At 30.3% G+C, this 18,471-nt stretch overlaps 1 protein-coding gene across 1 annotated transcript; it reads right to left on the bottom strand.

Annotated features, from left to right (window-relative positions):
• Nucleotides 1–7,440: 7,440 nt before the first annotated feature.
• LOC129287967 (uncharacterized) lies at nt 7,441–11,216 on the bottom strand. The gene is given in 5 exon segments (XM_054924266.1): nt 7,441–7,974; nt 8,142–8,365; nt 8,453–8,513; nt 8,923–9,782; nt 9,785–11,216. Coding segments are annotated over 5 exon segments (2,175 nt in total). The 5' UTR covers nt 10,760–11,216; the 3' UTR covers nt 7,441–7,919.
• Between the last annotated feature and the right edge of the window lie 7,255 nt (nt 11,217–18,471).

The following is an 18,471-nucleotide window of genomic DNA, read 5'->3' as shown; positions in this document are numbered from 1 at the left end:
TTTCTCGACCAACCAAACTGCGCTTAGCATGAAGATCATTTACGTAATGATTAATGATTATTTATTTTAAAAAAAATAAAATAAAATAAAATAAATATAGGTTGCGATGACAGCATAGTTAATGTTGTTCGACGGGTCCACTAGAAGGGAAAATGTCATTGATTTATCCAGAAAACAATTACTATAGATGACTTAAAATTTATTTATTTTTTCAAAGACTAAAAATGCTATAAATATTATTAATTGATCGTTTACTTTTTTAAAAAAATTTAATTTATCTTTTTATGAAAATTTTAATGTTATAAATTTAAAAAATAGAAGAGATCATTTGAAGAGTAGTTAAGGATAATTTCTAAAACCATAAGGCATAAGTTTGTTTTTTAATTTAATTCTTTTAGTTATTTTTCCCAGAAATGATATTTCTGACAATAGTTTGAATTAGTCAATATTTTCTAGGATTTGTACGTAATACTGCAATACTTTTACTTTACTAGCTCATTAGGGTATCTTGATTTTTTTAGGCATCTAAAATATTGATGAAAAATCCAATCTTTTAGAGTGAATAATTTAATTCCATAACCTCAGAGATAAATTTTGTTGAATGTGAATCATTTGCTTGTATTATTAAGAAAATTAGTTAGTTGACAGGGTGTCAGAGCCTATTTTGATTGAATTCAGAGAGTGAGAGGATTTAGTTAATGTTAATGATTTGTAATTCAAATTCATCAATGGGTTAAATGCTTGCTTGGAAACCAGCTGGCTTGGATTGAACCTTCGCCTCTGCTCACATGACATTCACAATATCACCCACATCACATGCGCACACATGCGCACACACAGACAAGAAAGATTAAATTAAACCTTGATGTGGCAGCTGCATCATTGCTTTATAATTTACTTATGTGCTGGGTGAGCATCTCTATTTCTTTATATGAATATCTATTACTTCAACTTATTTTCACTAAAAAGGAATCTCAAATCTTCTAAAAATTATGCTCAAATCTCAGTATTTAATATTAACTTTTAGATAATTATCATGAGAGTTAAAATGAATTATAATTGAAGCTTTACAGGTTTGGGTCGTTAGACGTTATTTTCCCTTACTCGTCCCACAACGACTTTATTCAAAGATTTAAAGATATGAACTTTTTAACCTTTGTCAGGGTTGTGAGTATCGCATTATAATGATAAGGTTCTTTGGAACTTGGAAGCTTCTTGATGACCTTTCCTTTCTATTGCAATATAGCATATACAATGAAGTAGGAAAAAGTTTTGTTTCCTGAGATTGAACCACTATTTTGTGTTTGACGTGAATATTAGTTAAATGTTTAAATAATGATTTTACGGCTATCTACAAGTATCTCAAATTTTATTGAAAACAAAGATAGGAGAGAATATTTGAAATATGAGTAAATATTGGGAAAGAAGTCAGAATTGGGAAATGGTTGGTCAATTTAACAAGAGAAAAGGCTTAATCATGTTGAATGGTGTTTAATGTTGAGCGAATATTGGTCACTGCTCATGCAGTGTCGTTGGGTTAATCATTGTGTGTGGAGTATGCTTGAGAGTGAAGGAAGGTGGAAAATAAGATCAGCGAGCCTTGTTATAATATGTTCCATCCAGTTTTGTATATAAATTATCTCCAAGAAAGAATGTGTGGGGTTTTTTTTTTTTTTTTCCATAAGTTACACTTTGCATAAGAAAAGTATATCATTAATTTTTTTTTTTCAATTTTACTCTTTCACAATTTTCTATAAACAGAGTGAAATATTTCATATGAAATAGAAAATATTTTTAAAAATAATGCATTTAATAAAAATAAATTAAGAAACTTTTTTTAAGATAAAAATTAATAATTTAACTATCTCTCGATAATTCTAATAAAGTAGTTAGAAATAATTCATATATTCTACATGAGAGAAAAGAATAAATAATGGAATGGTTTTAGAAAAGTAGATGGACAATAGTGACTTGGTCTTTGCCTTTATCTTGAGATTGAAGAGATGATGGATGGGCTCTTGGACAAATTCACCCACCCCAAGTTCTCCCATATATCAACCCTCTTCCTCTTCCATATGATTCTTGTAAAATCAAGGAATAAAAAAAAAAAAACGGAGGATAGAGATGAAATGGACAGGATGGTAAGAGTGGCTCATCAAATTGGTCCATCACTGCCCCAAAAGCGACAAAACAAAAACATGGACAGACAGAGAGAGCAAAGAATTTTTTCATTTTTCAATTGGGAAGATGTCCCTGGTTGCATCTGAATCTTTTGTTTTTTATATCTTCAAATATACTCCGATCACACGTTTCTACTTTCCACTTAATCACAACTTATATATTTATTTACTTATTGATAAATATATCTCATCACATGATACATTAATCAATTCTCTTAATGTCGGGGAAAAAAATTAATTGGTTGGCGTGGTGATTTTATTCCTATGGCTTGAGATCTAAAACTCTTGTTATATGATATTGTCTTGCTGCTGGATTCTGCATTCTATTTCTTTCACCAATCCCAAATGAAATTTAGTACTAATTTAATTTTTTGTTGGCCAAAGTCAATTTATTATTAAGGGAGGATCACACTTAGGACCCTTATAACACACATATATTTGCATATGAAGCCCAAATAATTCTGATATGACTTTGTAAGTTCAAAGATCTCATTTGCAATTAAATTTTTTGGTGAAATGACCACCTCATTTTCTTTCCTCTCTTCTTCTTCACCACCAAAACTTGTAACATATTTCGGCAAGACATGGGTCCACTCTAAGACAGACTTGCTGTTGGAGAGGTTCGATTTCGTTGTGTTTTTAGAATTCTTGCTTATGCTCCATTGAAGCCAAAAAAAAATAAATAAATAAATAAATAAATAGTAAGAGCGTAAGGTTGGAGAGTTGAACAGCAAGATGTTCAATGTGGAAATGAAAGTAGGGATCGATTCTGTATTACTAGATTCTATATATTCATATGAACACCCATGTCTTACCGCAATACATGATATAAGTTTCTTAATTCCTCAAGGCATCCAAAGAGGAAGATAGAGAGGGCAAAGTGATGAAGAAGAGGGAGGAAAGAAAATGAAAAAAGTAATTGGGCCATTTCATCAAAAAATTTAATTGCAAATAAGATTTTTAAACTGGTAAAGTCATATTAAAATTATTTGAGCTTGACTTACAAATATGTCTTTCCTGAGTAGGGCGGAGCCAAAAATTTTTGTTAAGGAGGGCCAAGATGATAAATATATATAATAATTAAAAAAAAAGTTTTACTCTCTTTGGTCAAAAATATAAGACATTTTTAATCGAATCTCACCATTTAATAAAATAATTATCTACTTTCAAACTAACCCTATCTTTTCACATTTACCACTATTAAATACCCTACAATAATATAAAGTCATTATCAATAAAACACTTTTAAAAAAAAAGTAATGATTACACCTCAAAAGACTAAAAATACCTTATATTTTTTGAACATCCAACTCTTAAAAAAATATCTTATATTTTTAAATGGAGGAATTATATGTATATATATCACTAACATAATATAAATATTTTAACATATATATTTGTATTCAATTTTACACACATAACTATATATATATATATAAAGTTTTACTCATCAATTTTTCATAGTATAAAAATTATTAGTTATTATGTCTATGATAAATGTTTTAGCAAGTTTCTTTTCAATATAAATTATTATTAAATTTATAAAAATTTTATCATCCCTATGAACATTAAATGATTTAAATATATCATTAAAATTTAAAGTTCTATTCAATGTAATAAACTCTATTACTTTCTTATTGAATTTACTGTTTAATTCTTTTAATTGATAATCATAATAAATAAATATATTAACATATTAATAATGCTCAATTGTCATAAAATCTTTATGTCACTGAGATTGAATTTATATCAGAGTAAAAATAATTCATAGCATAAATTTCAATAGATTGATTATTTAAAAAAAAGCAATTCTTTTTAGAAGAAAATCTTTACCAAATCTCTTAATTATTGGATAAGTGATTTTATGATAGATATCAAACACATAACATTCAATATATCGTGAGATTTTTGTTGCAATGCTTAACAAAGTTTGTTGATAATAATTCTCATAATTTTTTTTATTAAATATAAAATAAAAGCAAAATAAAATGGCACCAATACTTTAAGAACATGTATAACATTATCTTGTTAAAAATAAATAGATCTTATAACAATTATATCTTCTAACTATTGAAATAGTTGCTTTATACATATGTAAAAAACTACATATAGAATTGACACATAGAAAATTAAAATAAAAATTTTATCTAGTATTTCATAACTTTTATAATGTGTCAATTTATGGGAATTGAAAATATATAACTCCTACATTTTATTAAAAAAATTAAAAAGTTAGGGGGAGCCGTGGCTCCTACCGGTTCCCCCTCACTCCACCCCTGATTTTGAGTCTCTCTATTATTAAAGTCTTTTAACAAAAATTATCAATTTAATGAAAGTTAATTTACTGTGAATTCCTGTTGTGGGCTTTCTGTTAGACAAAAATTTTTTTACCAAGTTGTTACACATAAAGCTGAAGAAAACCTAGGGTCCGTTTGGATTTCAGTTGGGCATAATAGATTATGAAAATAATTGATTAAGTGGTAGATTTTAATCATAATTGATTATGTTAGAACGCAATCTGTTTGGATGTTATTTTTCTAAAATTAATTTTAACAGAATTGAAGATGTTTGAATAATTTTTTTAGAATAAATTTTAACTGTTTAAATTACCATAAAGGACATTGCTTTTTAAAATTAAATTATTAATAAATTTGTATATAATAGTATTAAAGTTGTTACATTTTATTTAAGAAGTAAAATATATTATTGGTTTTATTTTTATTAAATTTTGGGATTTTTTTATATTTTTTTCTTGGGTCTTTGTTTGTAATTTTCTCCAATGCTTTTTGATGGATTATCACAGACGCTCCAATTGCCAACTTTGAAAAAAATCAATTTTAACCAATAAAATCGATTACATGATTTTTACGTGTTTGAATATATTTTTGATTAATAGATTTTAACAGTAAAATAATCGATTATTTTGTCTAACCAAACGGGCACCTAGATGTTGAACACTACTCTTGGCCAAAATTATAAGACTGTAGACATTGTTTATTAATACTGGCAGGTCATGCCCTCATGCAAAGGATCCAAATGCTATCATTTTTTAACTTGATAGGGGTGACTTACAAATATTTGCAGATAAGAATTCAATTAAAAAAAAAATTTGAACAATACATCCAAACAAGAAAAAAAAATTACATTTTAAAGTTTTGTTTTAAAAATATACTTGCACCGGCCCAAATGATAAAATTTAGTTGAGCTCTAATAGCGAATTTTCTAAAAGTTAGTAATAATTTGAAGGACTATATAATTTAAATAATATAAGATTTGAGCCAGGAGATGTAAATTTTGCAATGGAGAAACCAGTGAGGTTTTGTCTGTGCAATTTATACCTTATTCCCTAACTATTTTGTTCTCTCCTTCAGCTCGCGGGACCCACCGTCAGCTTCGCCTTTATTGTTTTAAAATAAATTTTTTTAATAGGATGGTGATAATTTGAGATAAGAATCAAATATGTGATGCATTACTAATCATGGTTGGGTTAAGGAAAAAGAACTTAATTCTTCTTGTAATTTTTTTTTTAGAATCATATTCAAAGGAATGTGACTTGTTTTTTTTTTAAATGAAACTTGTTATTAATCCTTATTTGTAAATTATTTCTTTCAGTGGCCCTTAAATGTGATTCTCCTTTTTTTTTTTAATTGAATCTTTAATAAAACAACAAGTTAATACCTTTTAGATGGAAAAAATATGTTGAAAGATTACCTCCAATTGATTTTAAGAATGTACTGATTGGATTATTAATACCATATATATAATTGTGTAAAAATATGTGATGCCCTGTACTAAAACTTCAAATTTCAAGCTAAAAGTAATTGTAATTTGCAAGTTGATACTTTGGCATCGTGTTGTGTAACTGGCTTCAAATTTATTTCCTACACTTGTATTTGAAAACAAAAAAAAAAATTGTTTGTTTCAAATAATCTTGTGAGTTGTGGAGGAAGAAATATATCTAAATTAGTTGCATCAGATGTTAGAACGTGCGTGAGAAGGGAGTCACAAAATTAAACTCGGTTCAGGTTCATACAACAAACGCATGATGCGAAGAAGAGAGAAAGAGAAGCATTGAAAAGATGAGAAGACAGTTAATTTCCTCATGTAACCCACACACAACGTGAGAAGTACCTAAAGTGTATTTAAGGGTGGAGTTAAAAAAAATTTATTAGGAAGGCTGACATGACAAAACATATATGATAATTAAAAAAAATTAAATCTACATATATCAGTGATATATGACATAAATATTTCAGTATATATATTCATATTCAATTTTAGATGTATATATATATATATATAACAAAAATAAATATATATAACTACATTTTTAAGTTTTTTCATCAATTTTTTATGGCATAAAAATAATTAATTATCATGTTTATAATAAAAATTTTAATAATTTCTTTCTCAATATAAGCTATCATTAAATTGGTGAAAATTTTATTTTTCCATGACCATTGAAAAATTTAAGTGCATTTTTGAGATATAAAGTTTTATACAATTTAAAAAACTATATTACTTACTTATTAAATTTATATTTAATTCTTTCAATTGATAATTATAGCAAATAAATACATTGACACGATAATGATGTTTAATTGTCATGAATTTCTTATGCCAATGAGATTTAAATATATCATAGTAAAAATCATTCATATAATAAATTTCAATATATTAGTTATTACAAAAAATAAAAAAACAGTAACATTTTTATAAGAACATGTCTTAAACATAATGTCTTAATTTTTAGATAAGTGAATTTATGTTAGATATTAAGCACAAAGCAATTCAATATATCTTGATATTTTTGTTTATTACTAATAATTCTCATAATTTTTTTAATCAAATATAAAATGAAAACAAAATCAAATGATATCAATTTTTTAAAAGCAATTGTAATATTATTTTATTATAAATTTTATGACAATTATATCTTTAAACTACTGAAATATCAAACTATACAAGCATAAAAGACTACTATAAAATTAAAATAAAAATTTTATATATTATCTCAAAGTTTTTATAATATGTCAACTTAAAAGGGTTGGAAATATATAATCTATATATTTTACTAAAAAATTTAAAAAAATTACGAGTGGTCATGACCTCAAGGACCCCAGTTTATCACATATAAAGACCCAAACTTTTTCATCATACTGATAAAAGCCCCCCCTTTGATTGTACTTATATTTTGGGCTTTGATCGAACAAAGACGAATAACTCAACAAATCTAAATAAAATTTATTGAAACTAACAGTACTTTTCCGACAAAATTGAAACAAAAGGAAAAGGAAAAATTTCATACCATGACAATCATAATAAATTGAAATTTTGCCAATATTTGAACTATATCATATTGACAGAAAATTTCTTGTGATCCTCGTCACAAGCATAGACATAACATTACAATTTTAATGAATGACTACAGATGAAAATAAACAAATAACCTAGTAAAAAGTAATCAAGGAATAAATTGCAAAGCTTTTCACAATAAGATTCAAGATGCAAAAACTTTCAGTACCCTACAAAATCAATAAAAAAACTGAGACCATCTTTTTCTACATGCAAGTCATGCACACAAATATATAGTAATAAGACAAAATTTCCAGTAGCCTGGCAGAATTTCCAAATTGAATTTGTGACCTGATCCCAAATAATATTTTGCAATTGAAAAAGAGGAGCATAATTCTCCTTCTTGAAACTGTAACAGGAAACATGCTATAGTCCGCACGAGGATTAAGAAGCTGCTCTGGGTGGTTTCATGCCAAATCCATGCTTCACCTTCTCCACTCTGTTTTATGCCAAGCCAGGGTCAAAAATGGAACAAACTTGAGTTGTTAAACAACAAGTTAACAGCACTCTACTATCTCAAGCAAGTCAGTCAAACACAAGTGAACTAAAATAAAAGCAGAATTGATCACTGAAGAAAAATGTACTCATCAGAAACTCAGCACTTACGTCGGTGCAAGTTTGCCAAGGCAATCAAGCTCTTCACCTGTGTCCTCATCCAGGACTCTCCCAGAAATTTCAATGATATAAGATCTATCTCTATCAGTGGGAAGTCCTCTACCAGCAAGCAAATTCAAATCTTTTTGATGAAGCTCCCTCCCATTCACAAAAACACCAGTACTTCCACCTGCACAATTTTCTGGCATGGGATGACTGAACTCTTCTATATGTGGCTGCAAGAAAAATCAACTTATTCAGTAACATTGATTGGATTGTAAAGTACATAGATCGCTAGCACGTGCCAAGTTGATAGAACTTACAGGTATTATTCCAAGGCAAGGCCCGCCCATAGCACCCCAAAAACCAGCACGAAAATCATACCTAATAAATGTGTAGGCAGATCCATTAGTAAACTGTATAAGAACTCAAGATAAAAACTGTAAATTTGATACTAGAAAAGCTGTGGTACAAGTCATTTAAGCAGTATTTCTGTACAGTTCATCTATAATCCAAGCAAAGAATATTAAATGTAACTTTGCCTATGAACAGTTGCAGATGATAAGAGATTAGCTGAAATGCTGAATCCATGAGGTGCAATAATCTGAGAGTTCCACAAACTAAGTTTAATAAAGCTAGGTCCATAGACAAGCATAGAATCTATTTTCAAACCTTAGCTGATTTTGATCCTTGTTATAGAATTTTAATTTCATCACGGTGCTTGACTACATCTATATATGACATAGTACAATGTGCAGATACAATATTGCAGCTGATTTTGAAGGATACTTACCAATAGTTTCCAGGTTGAATTGGTCCGGCTAGCTTTTCAGCCTTTTTAATCACGGAATTTGGTATGGGTTGCCCATTTACTGTGACATTACTCCTCGCTTGCTCATCATGAGACCTGGAGAAATCTCGGAAGCTTTTCTTGATAATGTTTGCAATGAATGAGTCACCTCCTTTGCTAGATTTAGGTTGATCATTTTCTCGGCTAGCATCACCAGATTCCTCAGAGACTCCAGTGTTACAATAATCATGGACATCCATCTCGGTTGCAAGCACTACATCTTTTAAAGAATTTTGTCGTGTTTTAAACTTGTCGACTATGGCCTTCTCTTGCACTAAGCGACTACTTTGATTGCCTTTCTCAAATCGAGTTACTGCATGGTTATTATTAGAGTAATCAAAATAATCTTTAAGAGGTGAACCAGCAGGCGGTGAAGACAGAGAGTCTATAGGTGGTTGCTGAGTGGATTGAATCGCCTCACATGGATCAATCATAACTTCAGGACTATTTTTTCCTTCAGAGGTATTGACAGATGAAGAATGAAAACTTGGGGTCTCCTGAGACTTGCCAGAGTTCAAGCTCGGGTCAGCCGCCAGCAAAACAGGTTCCTTATCTACTGAGTGAAAATCATAGCCAGAATAATCATCAGATGAGAAGTTAGCACCATTACTCTTAACATGACTACGGGAACGTGATTTACAGCTATTTACAAAGTCATTAGAGCTATCATCAACACTTCTAGAAGTTCCCTTGATTTCTGAATGAGGAGAAATAATTAGATTCTTGTTGATCACAGAAAGGTTAATTTCTGAGGAACATGCTCCACACCGCACATTCTGCTGACAACCTTTCATCATAACCAATGCTTTTTAGGCAGTTGCAATAGCTCAAAGCAATTAAAACATGTGATGAAGGGGGACCCACCAGCTATAGGTCGGCAGTGATGACTACCGCTGGCTAACATCACTTTCTGAAAACGACCTTGGAAAAATTCAGCCATCTCAGAGTTGAATTCACCATACCATCTTGAATGTGGTTGTCTTTCACGAAAATTAATGGGGTGAGTAGTGCTTGTAAAATTATGAGCATGCAGACCATATGCCCTTGGGACCTCATAACGATGTGAAATATGATCATTTGGGACAGCAGTATCAGGGAATCTGCTACTGATGTGTGTCATAGGTGGTACTGGTGCTGGAACTCGTCGTCTGTTCTCATAGCAATTGAAACAGGAGCAAGAAGGAGGGTGAAGCATCATATTTCGTGCATAAGGTTCATATAAATCAGGATTAGCATCAACAAAATGTCTGGGATAGTAGGGATGGAATGGTTGTTGTGAAATCTGATGAGATAACTGATATGGACTTCTCCTTCGAATTTGGGATGCAAAGGGATCCCCATATCCAGGAATGGAATTTGAATTATGCATCGAAGGATGAAAGTTAGGCATATCCATTCGATGACCATTTGCATAATAAGTAAATGGTTCATGATGATAGTTGAAATTAGAGGGACCAACTGAATGATTATCAGGGCGAAAAATTTGCCTTGAAGTTCCATTCAACCCGGACAATCTTGGTGGCAGCCAAGCATTAGAGGAGCCACCATATGGATCTGGAGGAACCATCCTCTCATCAACAAGAACGTTTTCTTTCAGGTTGTTTGCCATGTCAGGAGGCTGACTGAGCTGATCCTTTAATTCATCCAGTTTCCTTAGAAGCTCGGCTCGATCTTGCTCAAGGTTCTGAGCCCTGTTTCCACTATCCAACTCTCTTTGATTCCTCCACGGTTCCCCATGATTATATGAAAACATCAGAATAGCTACCTGAATTCCCTTCATCTGGATAGTTTGAAGTAGAAAACCTCACACCTTCAATATCAGCATGTGACTTTCTCCAAATCTCAGCTGTCTCCCCATTTTGCCAATCAGACATTCTCATGGAGAATTTGGACCCTTCACCGTTACAGATTTGAGAGATTGGCCGCTCTTGATCATTTCCTACTAATTTAACCACTTTATCTTTGCTTCTGCTGACATGAAGACCATTTGCAAAACACCTTTCTTTCTATCGGTATCAATGGAGGGATCCAATGAAATGTCATGTCCATTATGATCCTTCTCAAAATTCCTTATAGTGTTATACCTTGAGGAGCCACTATTTGATCCAACCTTGATGTCACAAGGATCACTCGAATCAACTGCTTCTTTGTCTAAAATATTATCAGATGTAGCATAATCTTCTCCATTGTTCTCCTCACTTGACTTCCCCAACAAGTTTCCGCTTCCATAGCCTCATATTTTGCTGCAAATGAAAGCATGGAAACTAAAATAAGAAACGGTAATCAGGCCATTCATGTTCTTTCCATTGTGTAGAAAAGATTCCAATTTCAATAGTTCAATCCACATTATGATAACTATGCTTGACAGCAAGTGAGTCGCCTTCTATTTATCATTCACAAGCCATAAACAAACAAAAAGGAGGTCAAAATGGATGCCGCCGTACATACACACATACATATAGAGTATATATGTAGGAATTTGCTTCCTAATCAAGAACTCTAGAGATAGACAGTAGGTTATTTTTTTCCTAATTTGTGCGTATAAAACAGTCTGATCCTACTAGAACCCATACTTGCAAAATTTCCGAAGACACAAAACACAAAATACGATATTCAGAGGCAAGAACCTTGGAGAGCAAACCCAGATCAGGGCACCCAAATGTGTAGCCAAGAAAAGATAATCTCCTAGCTTCAGTGTCAGAAAAGGGTACCTCGAAGAACCGCGCCACAGCCTCCACATTGATAAACAGAGTAATCAGAGAGCTCTGGAAGTAGATTTTCACACTTGGGCACCGTACTAACCGCACCTCTGAAGATTCTGCCATGGTCAGACTTAACCAACCACCCTCCCTGACTACCAACAAAGAAGAAGAAGCTCAGAGAAACTCAGGGTAGTATTTTGCAATGAAATTTCAAGCACATGAGAAATGAGAAGACAATATGTGTTTTTTGAAGGCTTGGCTTCTTGGAAACAACAATGTTAGTGAGCAGGTGTTAATCGGAACTTTCGTTCAGAAAAGAAGCTGAAAGAGAGAGAGAGAGTGCGGGTGTGGTTTTGCTTTTTCGCTTTTTCTTTTGTTGCTGGCTTCTTTTCTGAGTTTTTTATGGGATAGTTGTACTACCGAAAGAGAAGGGACAAATTTCTCTGAGAATCTTAGAATCTAAAGAAATTATATAGAAGTAAGAACTCTGAAACTCTACAACTCCAGAATTATTTAAACATCCCAACTTGAAAGAGGAGCTGAGCTGCGTTGGTTTTGAAGAGAAACAAAAGGGGTTCGTTTTCCGAAGGTGTGGGATGCTTTTGTCTGTAATGGTATTGCCAGGAAGAAGAACCGAATGAGATGATGAAGCGACGTCGTTGAGAGATAGTAGCTTTTCTTCTTTGGAGAACTGTCAGTGGGCTCTGATTCTCCGAACACTGTATGGAAGGTTTGGTGAAGGGCTTGCTTGGCTCTCATCACCCCCCACTCCATATTTAGTCACCCTTCTTCTGCTTCGGAAAAGTGAAATAGATAAACCAAATGGAAGAAAGGAACTAAAATGACATTGTGACAGTGATAAGATCCAAATTGACAGACTCTGACTGGTCCAAGCTCTCAATTCTAAACAGAGAAAAATAATAATTAAAGAGTGGCTTTCGTTCATGTTTTGTCATTGGAGAAACAGTAAGGGAAAATAAATTTATGGTATGTGTTTTCATGCATCGTAAGAGAAAGGCATGCTTGATTTAGCAAGTGACCTATGTTGAGTCAGCAAACCAGAAATCAAAAAAGCAATACATAGGACGATTGTCATGTTCCAAAAATACAAGGATTACAAGGACGAGTGTGCAGCTGGTCAATAAAACAAAAGGGACGAGTGTGTAAGGACAAAAAGAAGAGTTCACGGTGCTCTGCCGTTTTGGTTTTTGCTTTCAAGTTTTGTACTTACCGTTGTCCCCTCCCAAAAAAGAAGGTAAAAAAAAAAAAAAAAACAAAGAAAGAAAGAAAGAAAGAAAGAAGGGAAGGGAAGAGATAGGGGAAAAAAAAAAAGCAAAAACACATATTATTTGAATTAAAGTTCAAATTTTATTCATATATTTATTTTTTTATGAGTGATTGATTTTATATTCTTTAAGTAGGATAATTTTCATCTTGATGTATTTTTTTGATGTCAAAAATAACTTTTTATTAGGAGGTAGTTGACTTGATTTTTGTTGATGTGATATGCATATAAAGCTCACATATATTGATAGGTAAGATTTGCTATTGTCCTTTGATATTAATTTATTCATAAATTATTTTTTTAAAGCACTGGACACCTTAAAATATTTTTCTAAAAAGATTGGATACCTTAAAGTCTTATTAAAATAAAATTTAACAAATATTGCCCAAATACTATATATTTTATATTTAATAATTTAAATATTATTATTTATAATATATCATTCAAATTTATAAATTACTTTTTCAATATTTGCAACTCAAACTAACAATTTATAAATTTATAGATAATTTTTTATTTTCTATATATTGATATTCAATCTTCTCTTTGCGACAGTGCCCAAATCGTTACGCCTTTGTACATATCAAAATATACTTATATTTTTAATATTGGTTAAGTTTCTTAAATTTTTAGATCCCTTCTATAATTTTTTTCAATCAACTAACGATCTTCCTCTAAAATATTATATTGCCCAAATTTAATACTCTTCGTATATTGTAGTGTTAGGAGTAAAATCACAAACATGACAAATCAAAATCAAGAATATGCCAACAAAAGTATTTATTTGAAAGATATTGCTTATTATATTAATGTGCTATTATAAGAGAAAAATGGAGAGATGAGAAGAAAAAAAATTTCTTCGTAATTGGAGATCATTCCCTTCATTTTTAATACAAAATTACAAAATATCAAAAATATTAATTGGACGGTGCAATGTTTTTAACAATAATATTTCAATTACTAAATATTAAAATGCTTAATATTTAAAAAATATTTATTAAATTTTATTTTAACATGACTCCAAGATGTTCAGCTCTCTTAGAAAAATACTTAAAGTGCTAAACTCTAGTAAAAAAGGAGTTCAGAGGCAAATTAACCTTACAAATTACTGTACATGGGCCCTATGCACATGTTACATTAGCAAAAAATAAAAAAAAATTAACGGTTGACTAATAGAAAGAATTTTTTGTTTCTAAAAAAAATAATTAAAGATAAAATTGCTCCACTTAATAGTATGGGATACCAACACTCCTAGAAAATAAATATAGGAGCAAAATTAGATTTTAACCCTTTTATTGATAAAAAAGTCTATTTTAAAAATAAAATGTTAAATAGGTTACCACTGAAGGCTGAAGCGGGTCCAAGAGGAAGAAACCAAGCTCCACCAGAATTATCTGTAACAAAAACCACACCGGTGTACAATAAAAAATTGTTGAATAGGTTACTGATAATTTACAGTTTCAAAATAGATGGTATGTTAAGTTATAGATATTTAGTAAAATTCCTTCAAGACGTGTTTATAAGTCATTCTAGTATGTTTCACCAAAAACTAAATAAAAATTTAAATTTTATTAATTTTGTTTTTAAAAATTTAATAAGTTTTTAACTTTATCTTTTATTAAATCTGTATATTTTAAAAATAAAATAATTGCAAAAGTCATATAAAGATATCTCATAACAGGAACAAAATAAATATATTTTTTTCCATCGTATAAACTAGACAGGAAATATTTTCATATCGTTTGGCCATCCAATTAATGGGGTTGAATTGGAACTCCACTAGCTTTTATTCGTTCTTGAAAGTGAGAGTCATCAATAATGGGTCGTCTTCCTCTTCTTTTTCCCTTCCCTCTCCAAAGTCCAAACAGATCAAGGCGTTTAATATTGGTCTACTTTGTTTAGCATTTAAGCCTTTGAACCCCAATTGAGAAAAATATTTAGTATCTATTGGTGTTGATTAATTAAGAGAATTAATGAATATTTTGTGCATTGCCTCTTACACTGTATTTTTTCTCAAAGCAGGGTCAACTGTCCAGCCACCCAGCTAATTACCAAGGCAAATGCACTCCATGTTGTATACTCACAAATTAAAATACTCCCACAAGTCCATGATATAAGATGAAATTATCAAATTCCACACTTAATAAAAAATGTTAGCAATGATGTTGAAATTGTAAAAAAAAATTAACTCACCAATTTTACCCTTCTTTGTAATCAATGAATATAATAGATTGTTACATATGATTCAATGACAATAAATAACAAGGAATAAAATTGAAAAAAATATTAATTAGTCTGATTTTGTAACACCCTCAAAAATACAAACCGATTTTTCGCAAATTATTAAAACCATATCATGATAGAAAATTTTCTTACCATGATACATCCAAGACAATATACCACAGGTCTTAAAATATCTCAAAAAGCAATTAGAACCATGAGGGACAGACATGATCCTCATAGCATGTTATTCAAATCAGGTCATAAATTAAAATGGGCAGACATAATCCTCTTGAACATATAAATGCATTTATTAGAGGATTAGAGTTTACATGCTCCACAAAGAAGATATGTCCTAAGTTGGCACACGATACATTGTATAATTCAAAATAAGAGGCAACGTAAAAGAATGGTGTCTCATACACCATAGTTACACCTCTAGTGCTTTCTCGGCCGGACTCGCTGCTGTAAAAATATTAACCACGGGGAATGAGACTAAAAAGTCCCAGTAAACAAAAATTAATATGTAATGATACATGCGGATGTAACTAATCATGCGATTGCTAAGTGGGCACAAAAACATTTAACCGAACAATACTTTCATAACAAACCGAACAAGTATTTAATTTGCATGACTGCACCTTATATCCTCCTTTCGCCATGCTCGGACGCCAAAATCACCCAGCCAAAGGTGAGTTGGACCAAGCGACACGCCACTCATTGGGTCCAATGAGGGCTTACCACGTGGTAATAATTAACCGAACAGAAATTCCCCATTAACACCATACATTAAAATAACCCCTAACAAGTCATGCATCATTCAAATATCCAAACAGGAATATATCCGAACAATAATATCTCATCAGATAAACAAAAATAAACTTTTGACCCACTTGGCAATAATTTCAAACAAGTATATATATACAGTATTATTTTCATTAATTCATATTTTTTTCAAACAATAAAACAATATATAACCATTCACAAACACACCCATCACAACACATTAATAATGGTACCTGTGTCTGAATAACAAGTTCCCCTTCACAACTCCTTTTTCACCACTATCTTTGTCAAATAATCTACATAATTATTTCACAATACTATATATTAATTTTACATTAAAAATAAATAACTCTAATGTAAAGTTTAGAAAGTCTTAGATCTATAGTTCATATTAACACTAATTTAAGATTTATGTCTCATTTAACTTCCCAAATTCTTTTCTAAAATTCTCGTACCCTATGAACTATTTTTTTTTATCCTCAATTCACTTCTAGTATCACAATTTCATCCTTCTATATTCTAAAAATTCATCCAAAAATAAATTAAAAATTTTAGAATTATCCTGAAGCCTCAAATCACCTTTCTATAACCGCCAAAAGACCTATTCATACTTAAATAAATATTTAATAATCATAGGTTTATCCCTACGTCTCAGATTCCACATAAATTCAACCCTATAGATCTAGATTTTAAACTCAAAAATTCTTAAACATGAGTTTCAACCGTAAGAAAATATTCTATAATTTTTTATATCCCTAAAAATTTTAACCTATAGGTTTTAATCCATCATATCATCAGATTAACTCCTATAGAAAAATCCTAATCAAAATATTTACTCTATCCTACAAAAATAATCATATCACTAGAAGCTAATATTATTTAGAAAATAACTATAAAATTAATTTGTAATTAAATAATTTTTTAAATGCTAATCTAAACAGGAAAGTTAGAACATACCTGAAGAAAAAAAACTAATCCCCCCCTTGCGCGAGAAAACGCCGAGCAACGTGAGAGGAAGAGAGAAAATAATTGAAAAATGGAATTGTGAGTCCCAAAATTATATTAAAAAAAACTATAGGTTTGAATTTAATTATTCAAAACCTTTGGGCCAAAAGTTGTAATTTCTTCTAAATTGCATCTTAGCCTCTCATGCTTCCTAATGCACCACACCCCCTCCTTTTTATACATGAAGGCACCTTTCTCTTCCCTCATCTAACAATGTGGAACTTAGAAACAACAACCTTCCACCCTCCTTTTTTTTGTTCCTTCTACCTTCTCTTTTTTTTAACACACACAACAACAACCTTCCACCCTCCTTTTTTTGTTCCTTCTACCTTCTCTTTTTTTTAACACACACATAAAAAAAATTATTTATGTATTATATCTTAACTAAATATTGCTTATGTGGTGTTTTAAATTTAAATTTTTAAATTCATAATTAAATACCTAATCATAATATTATTTCTAAATAACCTCAAATAATATAAATTTCTATTATTATCATTTTTTTTTTCAAAACCTAAATTCCACAATTTCTTTATTATATAAAAATCAGGATGTTACAGATTTCATCTTATTTTTAGGACCCAAACAGATTTTCAAACTTCTCATATTAAGGACCAAAATAGTATGTAATAAATATTATGTTATAATCATCCAACTGAAGTTATTATAGGCACATCAATACTAGAAAAATGCAAATTAGTAAGAAAATTTAATGAGAAATCGTCTATTTCTCTCTAAATCCGACTCATTTTGTTACTGTTTCGCTGTTAAAATTGAATTGGTACTTGCCACTTTCAATTCATTTCACCACATTAGATGGTCAGACGTTAACTTGTTAGGTTTGTGTGTGTTTTGATAGGGAAAAAAAATCAATTTTTTACCCCCAAATTGATTTTTTCAGCCAATTTACCCAAACACTCAAAAAAGCTTAAAATTGATTCTGAGGCAAGACACGTATTTTTCATAAGCTCCCTCCATCAGCTTTCCGTCAAAAGTTTGTCAAAAAATGTTAGAAAAAGTTATAAAGAAAGGCCCAAAAAAAAATTACAAATAAAGCATATAATTTAATAAAAATCAAACTCTCTTCTCTTCTCTTCTCTTTTTTTTCTTAAAAAAATTTAAATTTTGTATCCTCAAAAAATTAATGTTTGATATTTAAGAATTAAATTATATAGTAATTTATATAGTTAAAATTGATTCTGATTAAATTATCCAAATATCTTCAATTCTGTTAAAATTAATTTTAGAAAAATAGTATCCAAACAGATTGCGTTATAACATAATCAATTATGATTAAATTACGACTTAATCAATTATTTTTATAATCTATTATACCCAACTAAAATTCAAACGGGCACTAAAAGCTAGTGAGATACCAAATTAACCTTGTATGGTTTTGGATTTTTTATGTATTTTATTTTATTTTAATAAAATTGATTCTTATTTCATTAAAAAAATAGTCAAATAAGTTAGAATATCTTGTTGTTATGATGC

Source organism: Prosopis cineraria, unplaced genomic scaffold (assembly GCF_029017545.1).
Source record: "Prosopis cineraria cultivar Desert tree isolate PC_DT_omini unplaced genomic scaffold, ASM2901754v1 PC12, whole genome shotgun sequence".
NCBI classification, from domain to species: domain Eukaryota; kingdom Viridiplantae; phylum Streptophyta; class Magnoliopsida; order Fabales; family Fabaceae; genus Prosopis; species Prosopis cineraria.
The sequence above is the reverse complement of the archived record's forward strand: the minus strand, read 5'-3'. Positions and strand labels throughout refer to the sequence as shown.